Below are 18,955 nucleotides of genomic sequence, written 5' to 3' on the forward strand. Positions count from 1 at the left end.
ATGTCCCTCCTCCACCCTGCACACCTGCCCCGTCGGTGTCCGGCACCATGGGGACCCCCGGTCCTGGCGCCTGTCCCTACTGCCAGGGTTACCATTGGCTGGCACTTCTCTCACTGGGGGCTGCTGTGGGTGTTGCCCTGGGTGGTCCCCCGGTGGGTGGCGGCCGCTGTGGTGCGGGGGTAAGCGCATCCATATGCCCGGTGTCACTGTAGAACCAGGGGCTGGTGTGGGTGGTCAGTGGGTGCGCCACAAGATGGCCGCCGTAATGGCGGTGGGTGGGGGGGGGGGGGGTGGGGGGGAAGAGAAAGTGACCCCGGCTGCCCGGGCTGTTTCCATCCCCTCCCCCGGCAGGGCCCCCCTCCGTCGCAGCCAGCACGGCCGTTGTCCGGGCCGACAGCCCGCAGTCATTCACACCATTTCCTACCTCCTGTCACTCACTCAGCATCCACAACGTCACGTTCACGACTTTTGAGACCACAAGTGAACCATGTCGTCGGGGACTCGGCAATCGGCGGCGGTGAATCTCGGAGTCCCTGGAGAATAGGGTGTCAGGCCCGCTAATGATATGCTGTTATTGGTCAGAGTTTAGAGAACCCCAAAGTGTGGCATGGAGTTCAACTGACCCACTTTTAATAGATTGTGGTGTGGGGAGCACACGGCGCACTCTACAGGTGTGATACAGCAGAAATCGACAAGTGTTTTTTCAAACAAAACAATGTTTATTCAACTCAAGTTAACCTTTTTAAAACAACCATTGAATATCTTAACACCCATTAATTCAAAGTTAACCCCCAAAGACTAAGTAATCGTTTCAGCTGTCCTTTTAACATCCAAAAGACTTAACCAACCTTCAAACAGGAGCACATTAGGTTACATTCAATATATACATATATATATATATATATATATATATAGTGAGAAAGGGTTCAACCGTGCTGCTGCTTTTGGTTACTTCAGCCCCTTTGTTTTCTTCATGCAGCTCACTGGAAACAGCAGACATACCCAAGCTGCTCAAACTGAAACTCAAAAAGCAGAAGTGAGCTCAGCTCCCCCCCCCCCCCCCCCCCCACTCTGACATCACTTCAGTAACATGAGCAGTTCCATTTCTTAAAAGGTACTCCCACATGACAATGCCATCTGTACTTCTACCTCACGGGGCGACGACGCATTTATGCCATTTTCGTCAAACCTGTGCCTACCGTGATTTCGGCTCTGAAGCTATTCCGCGCCCAATCGCCTTTTGCAATTTCGGCGTCGGCAACGGAGAATCCTGCCCAGTATATCTGTTTTGCAGGAGAATAGCCACAGGCAATTCCTGCACTGCCCGTCTAGTCCTCTTGCTCTGCCTGGTGGTCACCCATTGCCTCCCTGCCTGTGGACTCTTAGCCTTCGATGTGACCACCTTTCTATACACGCTATCTAGGATACTCTCCGCCTCGCTGATGCTCCAGTGTCTTCAGCCATTGTTCCAGCTCCGAAGTGTGGGCTTCCAGCAGCTGCAGCTGGTGAACTTCCTGCACACATGCTGGGCCCGGGCACTGGAAATGGTCCCGACTTCCCACATAGAGCAGGAAGAGCACACCATGGCTTTGTGCTTTCCAGTCTTGGTTTACCCCTTTAAATTAAACCTTTTGGAAGATACTCAATATCAAGGAATATTAATTACCCCAATGCCTTATTTCATGCTTCTTTCGATTACAGAATTATAGCCCTTACAAACGATAAACCACAAAATAAGACCTTAAAAATAATAAGCGATAAAAGTAGCAAATACGTATCTGACTGTACTCACCCAATCAGCTCCTTCCAATTGCTCTGCATCAATTTTGAATCCTGACATCACTTCAGGAGATCCAAACTAGCACTCCGCTCTCAATTAAATATACTCATCTGGTTTATACCCAGCAAGGACGAGAACCAGATTGCGTCAGGTCCACGGGCCGATGCATGGCGCGTCATTCAGCGCCCGACGTGAACAGGGGAGGAGGAGGGGGGGGGGGGGAAAAAGAGAGAATCAGTCCAGTTATTTTATGTCAGCAAGGCTCCGGAGGTTGATCCATGGAAACTAGGTGAGTTGTCATGTCGGGGTAAGGACAAAGAGTGGTTGGTGGGTTGCATCATGGGTTGGCATGAATTGACCCTACATTGGCATTGGAGATATAAAAAGGTCATGGGGATGACTGAGGGCCATGGGGATGTGTGGGGGCCATGTGTAGGCATAGGGCTATGAGGGGCCATCAGGCTGGCTAGTAGGGTGGCAGGGTGTACGAGGGCCATCAGGGATGGGTTGAGGAGCACAGGGGTACGAGGGGCCATATTGAATTGATGGGGGGGGGGGGGTGAAGTGGCATGGGTAGGATTGGATAGGTATGGACAGTGTGTTGGGGGTGAGGGCTGCTTTTTGTTTTTTTCAGTTTCTTTCATTAGTTCAACAAAATGGTGGTCCACAGAGGCAGGAATTCCATGTCACTGTTCCCTTCCCACACCATTACCAGTAGTAATGGGCATTCCAGTGGGAATCCTATCCAAGCTATTTGGAAGAGGACCAAAAAAAATGAATGCTAATTAATTCAGTTTGCACAAAAGTTGTACTGTTCCTACCTACCAGCCTCTTCTTCATCTTCACTCGCTAACGCGTAGAATTGTCCACCGAAGAAATTTAATGTTACTGGTTATCTGTTTGGTGGGTTAGAGCCGCACATTTGGCAGATGTGTCCGGGAGATGGGATCAGTCCTTGGGCTCTAGATCGCTGGTTTTCCTTTGTCAGGTTCCTTTTCCGGGCCTCCTCTTGCCATTGGGCGTCTTCGAAGAATTGTGTCCTTCCAATCAGGCGGTTCTTCCAAGTAGGCCTATTCTGAGCAGGGTGTCCCAGGCGTTGACATCGATAATTGAGGACAGCCTGGTCTTGTTGCACATTCCCCTCCTAATTTATGGCCTTTCAGATAATAGTATGCCGTCTTGTTTTTGCTGCCCAAGTGGCTAACCTTGCATTTATCCAACTTATACTGCAACTGCCATTCATTTGCCCTCTTGCTCAACCTGTCCAAGTCACACTGAAGGATCTCTGCATCCTCCTCACAGTTCACCCGCCTTGGTGTAATCTGCAAACTTGGAGATATTACATTTTGTTCCCTCATCTAAATTGGTGGCACGGTAACACAGTGGGTAGCACTGGGCACCAGGTTCGATTCCCGGCTTGGGTCACTGTCTGTGTAGTCTGCACGTTCTCCTGGTGTCTGCGTGGGTTTCCTCTGGGTGCTACGTTTTCCTCCCACATGTCCCGAAAGACGTGCTGATCCCTGAAGTACCCCACTAGTCATTGGCTGCCAATTTGGAAAAGACCCGTTAATTCCTACTCTTGGTTTTTTGTCTGCCAACCAATTTTCTATCCATCTCAATGGATGGATCCTAATCCCATGCGTTTTTTCTCTTATATGGGACTTTGTCAAAAGCCTTCCAAAAGTCCAAATATACCACATTCATTGGCTCTTCCTCGTCAATTCGACTAGTTACATCCTTGAAGATGAACACCAATGCATCCACTATTTCTAATAGAAACCTTTTCTAAAAGAACTTCCTTAAATACTCTGGGATGTAGGTTATCAGGCCCTGGGGATTTATCAGCCTTCATATTTTTCTACTATATTGATTTCCTTAGTTCCTTCCTCTCACTAAACCCTGCGTTCCCAACATTGTTATCTGATTTGTGTCCTCATTTATGAAGACAAAACCAAAGCAGGTGTTTAGTTGCTCAGCCATTTCTTTGTGCACTATTATACATTCCCCTGTTTCTGACTGTAAGGGACTTACATTTGTCTTCATCAATCTTTTTCTCCTTCTATAGGTACTATAGAAACATTTAGTCAGTGTTTATGTTCCCTCCAAGCTTACCCGCATACTCTAATTTTCTCCGTAATCAATCCCTCAGCCCTTCTTTATTGAATTCTAAACTGCTCCCAATCTTCAGACCTGTTATTTTGCTTTGCCAATTTGTATGCTTCTTCCTTGCATCAAATAACATCTCTAATTTCCCTTGTAAGCCATGGATTGGCCACCTTTCTAAGTGTCTTATGTGAGACTTTATCGAGTGCCTTCTGGAAGTCCACATAAATAACATCTATAGACATTCCCTTCTCCACTACCTTAAGTCACCTCTTCAAAAAGTTCAATGAGATTTATCAGGCATGATCTTCCATTCTTGAATCCATGCTGGCTCTCCCCGATCGACCAAAATACTTTGAGGTGTTCAGTTACCCTATCCCTGATTAAAGACTCCAGAAATGTCCCCACCACAGATGTTAGGTTAACCAGTCTGCAATTCCCTGGTTTCCCCCTTCTTAAAAAGTGGAGAATAAAGTGTAATTTTCCAATCCAGAGGGACTATTCCTGAATCTAGAGAACTCTGAAAGATTAGAGTTCGGGCATCTACATTATGCTCCCCTACTTCCTTTAACACCCTTGGATGGAAACCGTCAGGTCCTGGGAATTTGTCATTCTTTTAATTTCCTAGTTACTGTACTTACGTTAATTGTATCAAGTCCCTGTCCTCTATCGACAATTATTTTCTGGTCTTCTGGCAAGGTATCCTCCTTTTCTACTGTAAATACTGAGGCAAAGTAGTTGTTCAACATATCTGCCATTTACCCATTATCAATGACAATCTCAATGTTCAGCTTTTAGTGGGCCGGTGTTGCTCTTTTTAAAAAAAAAATGTTTTTATTCAAAAATTTTTCAATAATTTTTACAAACCACCCCAAAAGAAAATATAATGCAAAGAGAACAAAACAATATGCCAACTAAAACAACTTGACCCTCTAACAAATTAACAATTTAACAAACAAAATAAAACAAGGTGGGGCATTTGCCCCTTACAAATAAAATGAAATCAACCCACCCACCCTGGATTGCTGCTGCTGCTGAACTCTATCTAACGTTCCACGAGAAAGTCAAGGAACGGTTGCCACCGCCTGGAGAACCCCTACAAGGACCCTCGCAAGGCAAACTTCATCTTCTCCAACCTGAGAAACCACGCCATGTCACTGACCCAAGCCTCTATGCTGGGGGGCTTCGCGTCCCTCCACATTAACAAGAGCCTTCTCCGGCTACCAAGGAGGCAAAGGCCAGAACTCCGGCCTCTTTCGACTCCTGCACTCCCGGATCATCCGATAGCCCAAATATCGCTATGCCCCAGCTCGGTTTTACCCGAGTGTCCATAGCCTTTGCAAAGCCTTTCCAAAATTCAGTAAGTACCGGACATGTCCAAAACATATGGACATGGTTCACTGGGCTCCTTGAACATCTCACACACCTGCCCTCTACCCCAAAGAACTTCCTCATTCTCACCCCTGTCAGATGCACCCAGTGCACCACTTTAAACTGAATCAGGCTCAGCCTGGCGCAAGATGAGGAGGAATTGACCCTGCCCAGTGTGTCAGCTCACAGGCCCTCATCCAGCTCCTCCTCCCACTTGCCCTTCAGCTCCTCCACCGAGGCCCCCTGCAGCTCCTGGTATATGTCCGATACTTTGCCATCCCCTACCTACACGTTCGGACCATCCTGTCCCGTATCCTCGGGACAGGTAGCAGCAGGAATTCCCCCACCTGCTTTTTGGCCTATGTTGCTCTTGACCACCCGCTTTCCCTTTATATAACTGTAAAATTTCTTCTTATTGATTTTGATGTCCTTTGCAAGTTCCCTCTCAATCTCTTTTAGTAGCTAATAAGCTGCTTTGTGAGCCTTTGCTGGTCTTTGTATCCATCCCATTTGTCTGGATCTGTACAGTGTTTTGCATTTCTGCAAGCCCTTTCTTTTAGTTTTATTCTGTCCCTAACCTCTTTATAGTTGTCCATGGCTGGTTTTTTTCAGTGAATTGGAACTTTTTCCTCTCAGGGGTATATACTCACTCTGTATCTCGTTAAATGTTTCTTTAAATATTCTCTACCGTTCTTCAGTCATTTGACCCCTTCCTAGTTTACTGTGGACAGTCTCTGCCTCATCCCGTTAGAATGAGCCTTACCCATGTCTAAAAGTTTAGTCGCTGATTCGGGCGGGATGGGGGTTTGGAGCTTGAGGACGACTTTTAAATCTTACCTATCAAAAAGGTGATGTGAACCATGACTTTGAAATGCTGGGCCGACTTGATATGCGAGACTCTCTGGCCTCCCCATGGCATGTTTCTCGGCGGTGGGAGGCAGCTTACTGTCTGGTCGCAGCACTGTCAATGGTTCATCGAATCCACCCCATGCTGCCAGGAAACCCGCAGCGGGGGTGCGCTGTTGGTGGGACCGAAAGATCCTTTTGGAGCGTATAGCCGGAAGATATCACCTGATGAAAATTTCAGAGGACTGGGCCAAGAGTATCTCTGCAATGAAGCCAGCCATGTCAGGTGTGCAGGGTATGGGCTTGTAACCCAACCGGGCCGTAACCTTAAAAGCAACTTCTGAAAATCTGAAATCCCGGAAATGGCGTTGTGAATCCTGGAATTTGGACCCACCTGCCATTTTATAAACCGCCACCCAGTCATCCCGACTTGGTGAAAATCCAGCCTTGCGTTTCACCCTGGACAAAAGGGAACAAGAGGAGCGCCAAGAAACACCCTGCTATCTAAGGCCTATCATGGTAGATTGTGGGCCTCAGCAGGGAACTCCCCGAAGAGACCACACTTGGCCTCATTTCCTGCACTGAAGAGCTCCGCTTGCCGAACTGCTGCAGAGCCCTCGGTACAACCCTTGAACTCCCCCAAGCCCCAACTCAATATAAGGGAGTCCCTGAGTCCCCTGCACCCTCTCACACCCACGCAGGGTACTGCTCTGACTCCATCATCACTGTGCAAAAAAAAATGCCAGCTTGGCACTGCCACCCTGGCATTGCCCCTGCCAGCCAGCAGTGCCACCTGGGCACCTTGGTAGAATTAGGCTGGCACCCAGGTGGCACTGCCAGGGCCAAGGTGCTCGGGTGTCACCAGCAGTGCCAGGGTACAACCCTGTCCAGAGGGAATGCACCCGAGGCCCTCCAATCCCCTGGGAGAACCCCACGAGTGCCGTTCCGTTTGGTCCCCGTTTGTGGGGATCAGTTCTGAACAGCGCACACCGCAGTTCTCCAAAGCAAAGGAGTTAGATCCCACACCTTGGGTAGATCCCGGGAATGCATATTAGATCGTGACTGCCAGAAATCCATCCCACACACAATGGAAGGGATTCACATCACGACGTTTTGCAAGATCGTGTTAAGAGCGTTAGATCTCAAAAGGCATGGCATGGTGAGCCAGGTAGATCTCGGAAGTGATATCGCCTGCCATCTACAGATCGAAGTGCGCCGTGCCGAAACAACACAGGATGATTGGGATCAAAAGACATCCCCTTCGTTGGAAAAATGACTTTGAACATGTGGCAGTCGCATGATGGGAAGCCGCTTGCAGACAGAGTTCTACCAAAAGCCATCAAACTAGCAGGAAGTCAGCAAGCAACACAGGTAATAAACAGTACTACTCTGAAAATGGGAGACTCAACCCAAGAGAGGAACTTCCTGACCTGCTTCAGTTAAGGTTCACCAGAGAACCAACATTCTAGAATTTGACTACAAGAAACCACATTCTCAGCTTGCTGAAAATTTCACTTTACAAAACCTTCACTTCAATATTAAAGCTTCAATTGCATCAAAGGTACAAGGCTGCCACGAAAGAGAACTGAGATAATTATAAACTAACAGTAAATTACCTTCACATGTATCTAATCTTGGTGTGTGAGATGAGTGAGCGAAATACTGTATTACGTTCAGAGTAGATGTGTGAAAATAAATAACCTTTATTTTTTAATCTCACAAAAGCTTGTTGCTGGAGTTATTTAATTGACACACACTCCAATAGTTAAGAAAATACACAACTCTTACGTACAACATACTGATCACAGGCAGTAAACGGAAACACATATATTCTGTCCATTACAATGGAAAACCTAGATGAGGGATACTAATGCTGTGGTTCAAGTTAAAGAGTCACTGAAAACAAATGTGTTCCCTATCGTCTATTGGCTACCCCGTCGCATGAGAGTCTACGGAGATAAAATTACACCCAATTTCTCTAATCCTTGTTCTATAAAGCACAACTCAACTAACACTGTTCCCCAGTCGCTGATCTACACTAGTCATAACACAGGTTTGAATTCACTGCCCTCATCTTCAAATCTCTTAATAATAATATGAATCACTTATTGTCACAAGTAGGCTTCAATTAAGTTATTGTGAAAAGTCCCTAGTCATCACATTCTGGCGCCTGTTCGGAGTGGCTGGAACGGGAATTGAACCCGTGTGCTGGTCTTGTTCTGCATTACAAGCCAGCTGTCTTAGTCCACTGTGCTAAACCAGCCCATATTCTTCTTGACTGCTCCATTGTCACATTTTAAATTCCTTCAACCGTATATTCCTTTCCATACCCTTTTGCCTTATGTGATCCAGATGACTATTTATAAGAAATATTCATTTTAAGTACGACTTTAGTTCTTACCCATTTAAGCTACACAGAATTGAAGACAGTCCCATCACGAGATTTGTAAGAGATAGTGCATTGGCAGCATTCAGGCGTGCAAATTCTTGAAGGTGGATCCGGCCTGCCTGCTCACTAAGAAACAACTTCTTAGCATACTGGAAAATACCTAAAACCAAAAATGTAGTCAATCAGGTAATTAAAATGTTACGTCTGATAGCCACTTCGAGAACATATCTAGAGTACATTTGGGTTTGGTAAAGAGGAGAAAAACTTGAGCAAAAGACTACACCGCTGGCATTATCTCAGTTTTTAAAAAAAGTGAATGTGTGCTCAGGCATAACGTAACTTGGTGCATCTGGAAGATCGTGGGCAAGCAATACATTTCTTGATAGTGGATGAATGTAGACATTTTTTTCCTATCAACATAATGGGCTCAAAATTACTGGCGCAAGAACTGCTGTTCATTCCATTAACAGCAATGTCTGAGTTCATAAATTTAGTAGGACCTGTTAGTTAGCAGCTGAGGTGAACAAATAAACAAAACTTGTTGAAAATGCACATAGCCAAGGGGACGCTTAAGAGAAAAAAAAAAAAATCATAGCACTTTGGATCAGAGAAGGACTAACAGATATTTGCTCTAAACAAAGAGCAGACATAAATGTAATTCTTCTATGCCGCCTTTTTGCAGTGGGACCAAGAATTAACATGTGGCAAAACAATCCAGTAGAGAGGTTATATGATATAATGCTCCGACAATCTAGTTACGTTTTGTATCAATATCAGTCTTGCAGACAACACTAGAACTTAGAACATCTTTCTGAAAAAGTTATCCCCAATAAAAGAAAGACTATATTGTCATTTTAAGTTTTTTGATATGCCAGGATTATATTTGGCTATTGTGATGAATAATTGTCACATTGGAAAAGGCAAATTAATAGTTGTACATATAAATATATATCAGTATTGCTAATTTCAAGACAGCCCTACTTTAAAAGCTTGTCTAACAATTTCAATATATCCAATATTAGCAGAACAATTGTGTTAAGTGCAGTCAAGCCAAACTTATTTTGCATATATGCTGATTATTTCTTCTGCTGAACCAGCGTGCCCAAAGTCAAAAACTTTTTGTTGTGGCTTTGGGCATTATTTCATGATCTAGGTCTATTATCAATGAATCAGTACGAAAATGGTTAGTTTGCCTTTGCACTGGGTGGGAATCAAATGTGACAAATCCATATCTTTTTGAGCCCTAGTATTATAATTTAAAAAATGAATGCCCTTTGAAATTTTAATTTTGGTTATTGGTGGGAATAAGATAGCCACTCCTTTCCAGTAACGGAAGTGCATAATAACTAAATGGCAAATATTATGGAACAGACTAACAAAAAGATACTGGGCTCATACATTCTAAGCAAAACAATGGACAGCAAATCCATATTGCTTTGAGTCCTAGTGGTATCATTTAAAGATTCCCTTAAAAAAAAAAAAAAATGTTGGTTATTGGTGGGAATAAAGTGCATAATAAGCTAAATGGCAAATATTATGGAACAGACCAACAAAAGAATACTGGGCTCATAAATTCTAGGCAGAACAATGGACAGCTCAGAACTTTGGGAATGACTGCACTAATTTGCAATCAATAGGGTTAATTCTTGGTTTAGCTCAATTCAGATGTTTAACCTTCTTCCATTCAAAAAATAAATAATCCACAAAATTGTGGCCAAAGAAACTAAATTCCATTTAAGTAACATTTGTATAGTTCAACTAATTAAAATGGATTTTATATTGAAATAAACAATTCTAAAGTATTCTGCTCAATAACAGTTATCTTTAACCTACCAGTTAACATTAGTTAGAGAAAAAACCTCCTGGCTGCAAACAACCTATATTTCATGCTAAATTCTTCTCCAAAATCTGGTTCCTAGGACTAATTTTTAAAAAAATTAATTCCAGCTAACCTCCAAAATTTGTCAAAGTGGATGTCTCACCTTTACTTGTAGTCTCTATCAACTGCTGGATATATTACAGTCTTTATGTTGCATGTGTTGCCAACGGTTCCAAGAAATCAAGGAAATTACACTCTTATTGGAAACATTGACATAGATGGGCTATGGTCATCAACCAAAATCACTGAATTGTTAATGTTTTTTCATTCTGGTTTAGATAAATGTTATTTTCAAAATCAACCGTAAGCCATGCCACTTGGATCAAAACTCCAAGCAAGTATGTTATTCCAACAGGCAGTTAGAGTAACATGTACTTAAGGACAAGCACAAATCACAATTTAGTGAGCTGCTAAAAATTGATCTTGTTGCTGGAAAATGCCAACAGTTAAGTCCTTTCTCAATTTAAAAAATGCTTTGAATAAGAGAAGACTTATTGATTTAGTGTTAAATAGGTGTTGCTCTTATTAATGATGACTGCTTTATTCTGGTAAAAGCAAGCAAATGCAGGTAGTTTTAAAACTTATCATCTATGTTCCTATGCATTTCATCAAACCAGCATGTTGTGTGATGTTCCCTCCTTCCATTAACTAAGTATAATATGATCTAAAATAAAGCTAATTCTGTGACTAAAAGGCTTAAATTAATTAGTGATGGGAAGAAGATAGTGGAGGATCATTTAGAAGTTATTTACGAGCGTGGAGATCTTTTATAATCCTACATGAAGCTATCTCAATGATAATTTTCACTAGTGACAATGATGGAGAAAAAGACGTGTGTATCTTTTTCTAAAAGAAAAAAAACAAAAATAACAAGGCAATATTTATTTTATTCCAAATTACCTCAGATTCATCATGCTTTTGAATCAGTTACAAAAGTAGCAATGAATGGAACAAGGGTTAAACCACTCAGGTTTGAGTTTAATATATTTTTCTTTTTCACAAATCAACTTACCACATTGAAATTTTAACTATTACCCCAAACCTAAGAAGTATATGCTAACAAAAGGGTTATGACTTTTCTCTATCCCTCTCCTGCTGCCCACTTCAACCATTGGACAATGACATCATGCTGCTTTCCCGCATTTCCCAACTTTCAAATGTGCGTGCTTTTTGAATACCTATATGCTAAGCTTTACGTGGAAGAAAGGCTTAAGGTTCAAGTCCTACTATTGTGTTTTGCACCCTGCACTTCACGTGTTTTCCAAAGCCAGCCAAGTTCAAGCCTTTTTCGATCTGAAAGAAAACAGCAGATCAGAGCAACACAGAAGCCAACAAATGTCTGCTAAATTAGCATTGCACAGAAACCCCACTCAGGAGATTCTAGCTTTAAAAAATCCTTTATACAAATGGCATCTGTTCAAATCATACTGTCCTTACATTCAGTTAAAACACTCAGAACATAAAAAGAATATGTCGTCATAATCGGCTGTGGAAAAAAAAACTCACTGTAATTCACTGAAATGGCAACATTGCATATAGCAATCAACAATTAAGATGACATGCCTAAATCTCATAAAATGTATAAAAGTTACAAAAGCTGAACAGGATTTAAAAACATTAGGATTACCTACCGTAAGTATCATCTTCTCATCCTCTGAATGTGGTTCAAACTACACTTACAAATGAAGTATCTGCAATCTAAACATTGGCCCCTTCAAAATTTTAATGACTAGCAGCAGCTGTGGCCTGTGGTTCTTCTCAGCCACTGCTGCACTTGGGGCCTTATCCTTATATTGCACATCAGATCTTTTTGAAACATATGGCAGTAAATTAATGCAGTTGAAGTACCACAAATATTGTGCACAGCCCACAGGGGAAAAAAAGCTATCAAGGTGAACTAAATTAGTGAAATGTGACAGCTTTTGAACGTGATTGAGCAATGACACAAAGAACGAGGGAAACAAAGCTAAAAGGTGGGCACTTAACATTCAACTGCATTTTTTCTTCCACACGCAAGTGAATACCACCAAAGTGGAAAGAAAACTGAAGTAGGCATCTGTAAGTTAATACCGACAGATATTTGGAGCAGTATTGCCAAAGGAATTAACCAGTTGCATGGTTTGATGAATACACACCTTTTGTTTATGTTAGAGGACTTGTAAGCCAGAGGCCTGGCCCAATGGTCTGAAGTTGTGTTCAGATCCTAACAAAGCAGTGGAATTAAAGTAGAATTAAAAGGCTAGTATCAGTAATGGTGATCATGAAACTACTGGATTGATTTAAGACTCCATCGATTCACAACGTCCTTTAGGGAAGGACATCTGTGGCGAGATTTACCTGCCTCGTCGCGCTCGAACAGGAGCACAATGTGGCCAGTAGATGCTGGTGAAGCCTCCTGCCGGTTTCCCAGCAGCCACTATGTCTCATGGGATCTACCCAAGTTCTGCGAGGCATCGTGATCAGGAACCCACCCACAATGGGCGTGACTAAGCCTCACACACGTTAAGTAGTCCTTAAACCAAGATCTACTCACCCGGGATCTCCTGGCTCCCAGCAGCTAAAGGCCTCCCCAGGGAGTCTCCCGCTGTGCGCTGTTCAGTATCAGTCCATACAAACCTGGGCCAGGCAGAATGGCATAAGGGTGTCACCCAGGCCATAGGAGGCCCCTGGGTGGTCAGCGATAGGGCAGGGTGGACCCCGGCCCTCCCCCTGGAACCTGGCACCTTCGACTCCACAGCTGGCATCTTGGCACTGCTGCTACACAACCCGATTGGCACTGCTAAGCATACAGGGTGGCAGTGTAAGGGTGCCCAGTGGCACGGTCAAGGGTCAGGCCCAGAGGAGGGCCATGCCCATGAAAGGAGGGTGGTATGGAGGGTGAGGGTTGCAGGGCAGGCAAGATGGGGCTGTAAGGTGTGGGGAGCCTGAAGAGGGGGCCCCCAGGGACCTCATAGAGGGATGCCCTCACTTGGGGTCGGGGAGGAAATAATCCGATGTGTGTTGGCGGGGAGGGCGGTAACATTGCCCATGTTGGCTTAGAATATGACCACAGCATGATTGGAATGTTTCTGCCTAAAACTTCCAATGATGAGCCAAAGGACGTCTTTCCACGCTGTAAAAACTATCTCTCTAGCTTTGAAAACTTCTTAAAAATCGACCTGGGAAACAAAATTACTTCTTGATCAATCACCAGTTTTTAAAATGCATACCGTATACATCCAGAAGCCATACAGTGTAGCAGCAGTTAAAATCAGACAATTTATGAAGGAGTACCAGTATGTTGTTTTTTCCCCGAGCAATGGCAATTAGAGGTAAATTGGCTAATTAGATTGATAGATTACAAACTTGTACCAGAGGCAACCAGAGTCCCACACAAATATCTACTGTGTCACCTCATTGTTCAGCATGCTCTTTGTAAAGCTAGGCAGGGTTATGGAGGTCCCCGTCACATATTAAAAAAATAATAGAACAGTTACAAACAGAAAAAAAGGGCATTTGGCCCATTGAATGTGTGCTGGTTCTTTGAAAAAGTAGTCTAGTCCCAATTCTTCCATTTTCGTTGTAGCTCTGCAAAGTTTTTCTCTTCAGTCAATTATCCAATTCCCCTTCTGAAAGGGGAATCAAAATCTTATTTTGCCATATTCACAGGAAAATGCATTTCAGATCTTAATCAATCGCTGCGTAAAAAGTATCCTTGTGCCGTGTTTGGTTTTCCCATCAATCACCTTGAATCTATGCGCTCTGGTTCTTGACCTGTGCCAATAGGAATAGTTTCTTGTGACCTACTCTATCCAACCCCTCATGATTTTGAATACCTCTATCAAATCTCCTCTTAATCTTCACTTCTGCAAAGAGATTGGCCCCAGCTACTCCAATTTATCCACGTAACTTAAGTCTCATCCCTTCGAGCCACTCTCATAAATATTTTCTGCACCCTCTGTAAAAAAGCCTTCACACCTTCCTAAAGTGTGCCCAGAATTGGAACAATGCTCAAATGAAAAACTGAATAAGCAACCACACAATTTAAATTACCTTTCTACTGGAAATTGATTGTATTGATAAATAAAGATGAGTTATTTTACACTGCCGAAGCAATGTTGAAGCTAGATATATTTTTTTAAATGTTGGAAGATTTAGTGTGCATGCAATGGCAACAAGCACAAGTTAACATATGTCCTGAAGACAGTAATGACATTTACATTATGCTACAAAGTTAGGATTAAATCCAATTTGGTTTCCTTTGTTAAATTTTCTTCAGGCCAGGGAGGGATTTCACTTTGGGTTTTCAACTTCATAAGTCAAGCCAGTGGCATGATTAAGCAAGGGCAATCCCACAACCCTGTAAACCATGTTAGTAGGTAATTCTATTTGTTAACTGAAAACACATGCGCGCACACACACACACACATCAGAATATCTGTTTGAGGTACCATGCAGTCCAAAAACACTGATCTAGATCAATTTACAGGAGGTCATTGTAAAGTGTGCAATTACCTTTGCAAAACCTTTGCACCAGTTTTGGTGTATCAACATATTACCAGTTCACTGAATTTGTCAAAATAATAGTTCTAACAACTATTTTGTCAACAAGATTGGAAAATTTCACAGTTGACTGATTTGGAGGACTAAACAATAGTAAATATTTGCATTTATAGTGTTTTAACAATCCATTACACTTCACAGCCTGGATGTTTGGGAGGGCTGGGGGTTTGGTGTTATAAGAGGCAAGGCCCAAGTAGGATAGGTTAAAAGAATTGGCAGAAGCACAGTTGCAGAGGAATTAGAAAGCAAGGAAAGATGTAGCAAGAGTTGGCAAATGATAAAATGGAGGCAGTGTTCTTATTGGCAACAGAACATAGTCAGACACCTTGCCTCATATCTGGAGCACACAGTAAACCAGCAGCCTCAGCGCTGTGGGCAGGGTTGAAACAAGATGGAAGGAGTTCAAAGAGAGAAGGAGCGGGATAGATACCGAGCAGAGTGATCATTATGTACTCTATAATCTTATAACAATGTAACAAGCTTATAACAATAGCAGAATAGGGCAGCAGCAGAGTAAATTTATAAGAATCAGTGCGAGAACAAATTGCAAAAGTGAACGGCAAGGGTCATATAGGGGAAAGTGAGAAGTGACCAAAAAGAAAAGTGGACTTTGAAACAGAAAAGTTGTGGAACTTGGATTCAAAGTGGTGAACAGTATTCACATGCAAGGGGACACAGGAAGTAAACTCAAAATTGGAGTAATAATTTTTAAAAGGCTGAAAATAGTGGGCAGTCATGTCCAATTTCCTGATTTGCACTGATGGCATCCAGCCAATATCATGTTCACATGTGTTTGCCCCTTAGGGATCAAAGAAGGAAAGCTATGCAGCTAATTGGAAATTTCTTGGGGGAAAAAAACAAGGGGCAAAATTCTGTTTTCCGACCCCGATTTCGTAATCGGTGGTCGGGCGGAGAATACCTTTTTACGACGATATCGGGGGCGGCGCCAGTTTGACATGGGTTTTGCACGCTCTGCCCCTCTGAAACGGCATCATTGCAGCACACGCCGCACGCCATTGGGACGGCCTCAGCAAGTCACCTGAAGGCACTCCCCCGATGCTCCACCCGACAGCGCGGGGGACGTGGTCCCAGCCATGCGGGAACTCGTGTGGCGGCTGCAGACTGCGTCAGTCGGCAGGGGCCGTGCTGCTGGGCAGGGGGGGGGGGGGGGGCTTGATTTGACAGGTGGATCCGCTCACGGTGCTACCGCTACAGGTCGTCGCCATGCGCGGCCACGGACCCGGCAATTCTCTGCCCGTTTATTTCATGGAGGCCAGGCATTTTACGTGGCGCAGCTGATAGCCCCGGGCCCCTCACCGGTCGCAGCATTGGTGAGGGGGCGCCGCCAATTTTTGTTCCAGGTAAAACGCCACGGATCCTCCGCATTTAGCCTCAGATTTTGAGAATCTAGCCCAATAAATTTTGTCAGTGTCTTAGCTGGATGACCAAAGGCAAATGCCTGGGGCTCAGTTAGTAAGCTAGGGCTGAGTTGTGCACAATGAGATAAAAATTAGAATCAATCCAAAGAACTCAATACTAAAAGGTAGGCAAACAAACACTTTGTCAAAGGGGGAGGTTTTAAAGGAGGCAAGATGGGTATGTGCAGAGGAGGTGAATTCCAAAACTTTGGGCCTATATAGATTAAGACACAACCACCGATGGTGGAACGGCAGTAGTGGGGATACACAAAATGGCAAAGTTGTAGCAACATTAATTTCTCAGAGGGTTGTAGGGCTGGAGCAAGGCTAAAAAGGATTTTAACACTTGAACGAGAAATTTAAAAGTAGAAGCATTATTGTCAATTTAAGGCAGCAAGGTGATGGGTGGACAATACATAACATACATTAGGGATACATACAAGGTAGGAGTAGGAGGAGGCCTTTTGGCCCTTCGAGCCTGCTCCGCCATTCATTACGATCATGGCAGTAGAGTTTTAAAGGGGTTCAAATTTATGGTTAGTGAAACATGGGAGGGTGGTGAGGAGAACATTAGGAATGATACACAGTCTGGATGGAACAAAGGCATTGCTGAATGCTGAGGCATTCAGTAGTTAATGGGTTGAGTATATTTATAAAGGTCTTTCTCTGCAGAGTATTATGGGGCAGGAGCTCTCTTGAGGATCAAATAGGGCATTCAGATTGCAAACTTGCATCTTATACCTGAAACAGCAGTCAACCAGAGCATGCAAGTGGCCTCGAGGGAATAGAATTTGCACCAGGGTATGAGGGCAATAGCTACAGGGCACGATTCTCCGGAAAAATTTCTCAGTGCTAGCGAGCGGGAATTGCCGTGAGTTTCCCGGTGCTCGGCCGACAACGCCATTCAACGTTAATTGGTCCACTTAACAAGGCTTCACGGGCTTCTCGCCCTGAATGCCGGCTCGCCAGCTGATTCACCAGGACTGCGCTCACCAGCCCCCCGTTAACAAGGTCGAGCAGCACTTAGCTGCACTTGCTCAGTCAACCCCAGCCAGCTCGCGACAGTGGCACTGAGAAGACCAGCCCCAAGATTCAGGGTTGCTGACCTGTGGAGGCTCCTGGACGCGTTGGAGGCCAGGAGAAATGTCCTGTTCCCCCGAGGGTCCTGGAGGGTGAGCCATAAGGCAGCCAGTGCTGCCTGGGATAAGGTAAGCAGTTGGCTGCCTCCACCTCAGATGTGCAGCCTGGGGACACACCTAGGCATAGTGATAGAGCTAGGAGGGCAAAGTACATAGAGGATCAGAGGGCACCGGGGGAGGGGGAAAACAGGGTAGGTAGGGGATGAGGTGGTGGTGGATTGCTGCACCATCGGGAGAGTGGGGCCATAGATTGAAAAATAAACACCCTTGTGCACAACTATTCTCTGTCACTTTCTTCCGCAATGCAACACCACGTGCAGGTGATGAGTGTGAGTGTGCACTCAGCAGACAGGCATGGGTCAGACTATGGTATAGATTGAGAAGCACCAGCGCCCAACTCACGGCGGGTTATCATCACCCCACTGCCCTTGACAGTGACCCACGGGTAGTGCCGACAGTCCCAGCACTATGTGACACATACCCTGGGAGGGTGAGAAATCAATAGTGCAGAAGGAGCCCATTCAGCCCATAGAGTCTGCACCGGCTCTTGGAAAGAGCACCCTACTGAAGCCCACACCTCCACCCTATCCCCACATATCTATCTTTCTTTTTTATAAATTTAGAGTACCCAGTTTGGTTTCCAATTAAAGGGCAATTTCGCAGGTCCAATCCACCTAACCTGCACATCTTTGGGTTGTGGGGGTGAAACCCACGCAGACACGGGCAGAATGTGCAAACTCCACATAGACAGTGACCCAGAGCCGGGATTCGAACCCGGGTCCTCAGCACCGTAGTCCCAGTGCTAGCCACTGCGCCACGTGCCACCCTTGTCACGTGCCGGGGTGGTGGATGGGTAAGGATGCGATGATGGACCAGGCCACGTGCTAAGTGAATCGGGCGAGTAGGAGGGCCTTCCTGGCCCTCTGGGCTTGATGGACCCACCCTGCTGCCGCCTGTCCTGCAGTCTCTGGCAGGCCTCCGGTTCCTCCCCAGTCTCATCCTCCAGCCCCTGCTGGTCCAGCGCCTCCTCATCACCCTCCTCCAATGGGGCCACATGCCACATGTTCCTCGTCATCAACTTTCAGCTTGATTAAGGACACATAAAGGGAAGCAGGAGAGTAAGGAACGGGAGCGGTTGCTGCAAGAACTTTTGAGGGTGGATAGACAATATGCGGAAGCACCGGAGGAGGGACTGTACAGGGAAAGGCAAAGGCTGCATGTGGAATTTGACTTGCTGACTACAGGCACTGCAGAGGCACAATGGAGGAAGGCGCAGGGTGTACAGTATGAATATGGAGAGAAGGCGAGCAGATTGCTGGCACACCAATTGAGGAAAAGGGGAGCAGCGAGGGAAATAGGGGGGGTGAGGGACGAGGAAGGAGAGACGGAGCGGGGAGCGGAGAGAGTGAACGAAGTGTTCAAGACATTTTATAAAAAATTGTATGAAGCTCAACCCCCGGATGGGAGGGAGAGAATGATGGATTTTTT

The 18,955-nt window shown here is 44.8% G+C and overlaps 1 protein-coding gene across 10 annotated transcripts in view; it reads right to left on the minus strand.

Annotated features, from left to right (window-relative positions):
- The window catches only part of tmem269 (transmembrane protein 269), a 207,519-nt gene that overhangs the window by 115,475 nt on the left and 73,089 nt on the right, over positions 1–18,955 (minus strand). For 6 of the 10 annotated variants that reach the window (XR_011935440.1, XM_072478576.1, XM_072478574.1 and 3 more), the window contains exons 3-4: positions 11,596–11,661; positions 8,502–8,649 (exon numbers count right to left, since the gene is read on the minus strand). Coding sequence is in view for 9 of the 10 variants with exons in the window: in XM_072478576.1 (XP_072334677.1) it covers positions 8,502–8,649; positions 11,596–11,661 (214 nt within the window). In the remaining variant the exon portion in view is untranslated. The remainder of the gene's footprint in view (positions 1–8,501; positions 8,650–11,595; positions 11,662–18,955) is intronic. The other 4 variants (XM_072478578.1, XM_072478577.1, XM_072478580.1 and 1 more) reach the window with 1 other exon arrangement.

The sequence above is a fragment of the Scyliorhinus torazame genome, chromosome 16, assembly GCF_047496885.1.
Source record: "Scyliorhinus torazame isolate Kashiwa2021f chromosome 16, sScyTor2.1, whole genome shotgun sequence".
Lineage (NCBI taxonomy): Eukaryota > Metazoa > Chordata > Chondrichthyes > Carcharhiniformes > Scyliorhinidae > Scyliorhinus > Scyliorhinus torazame.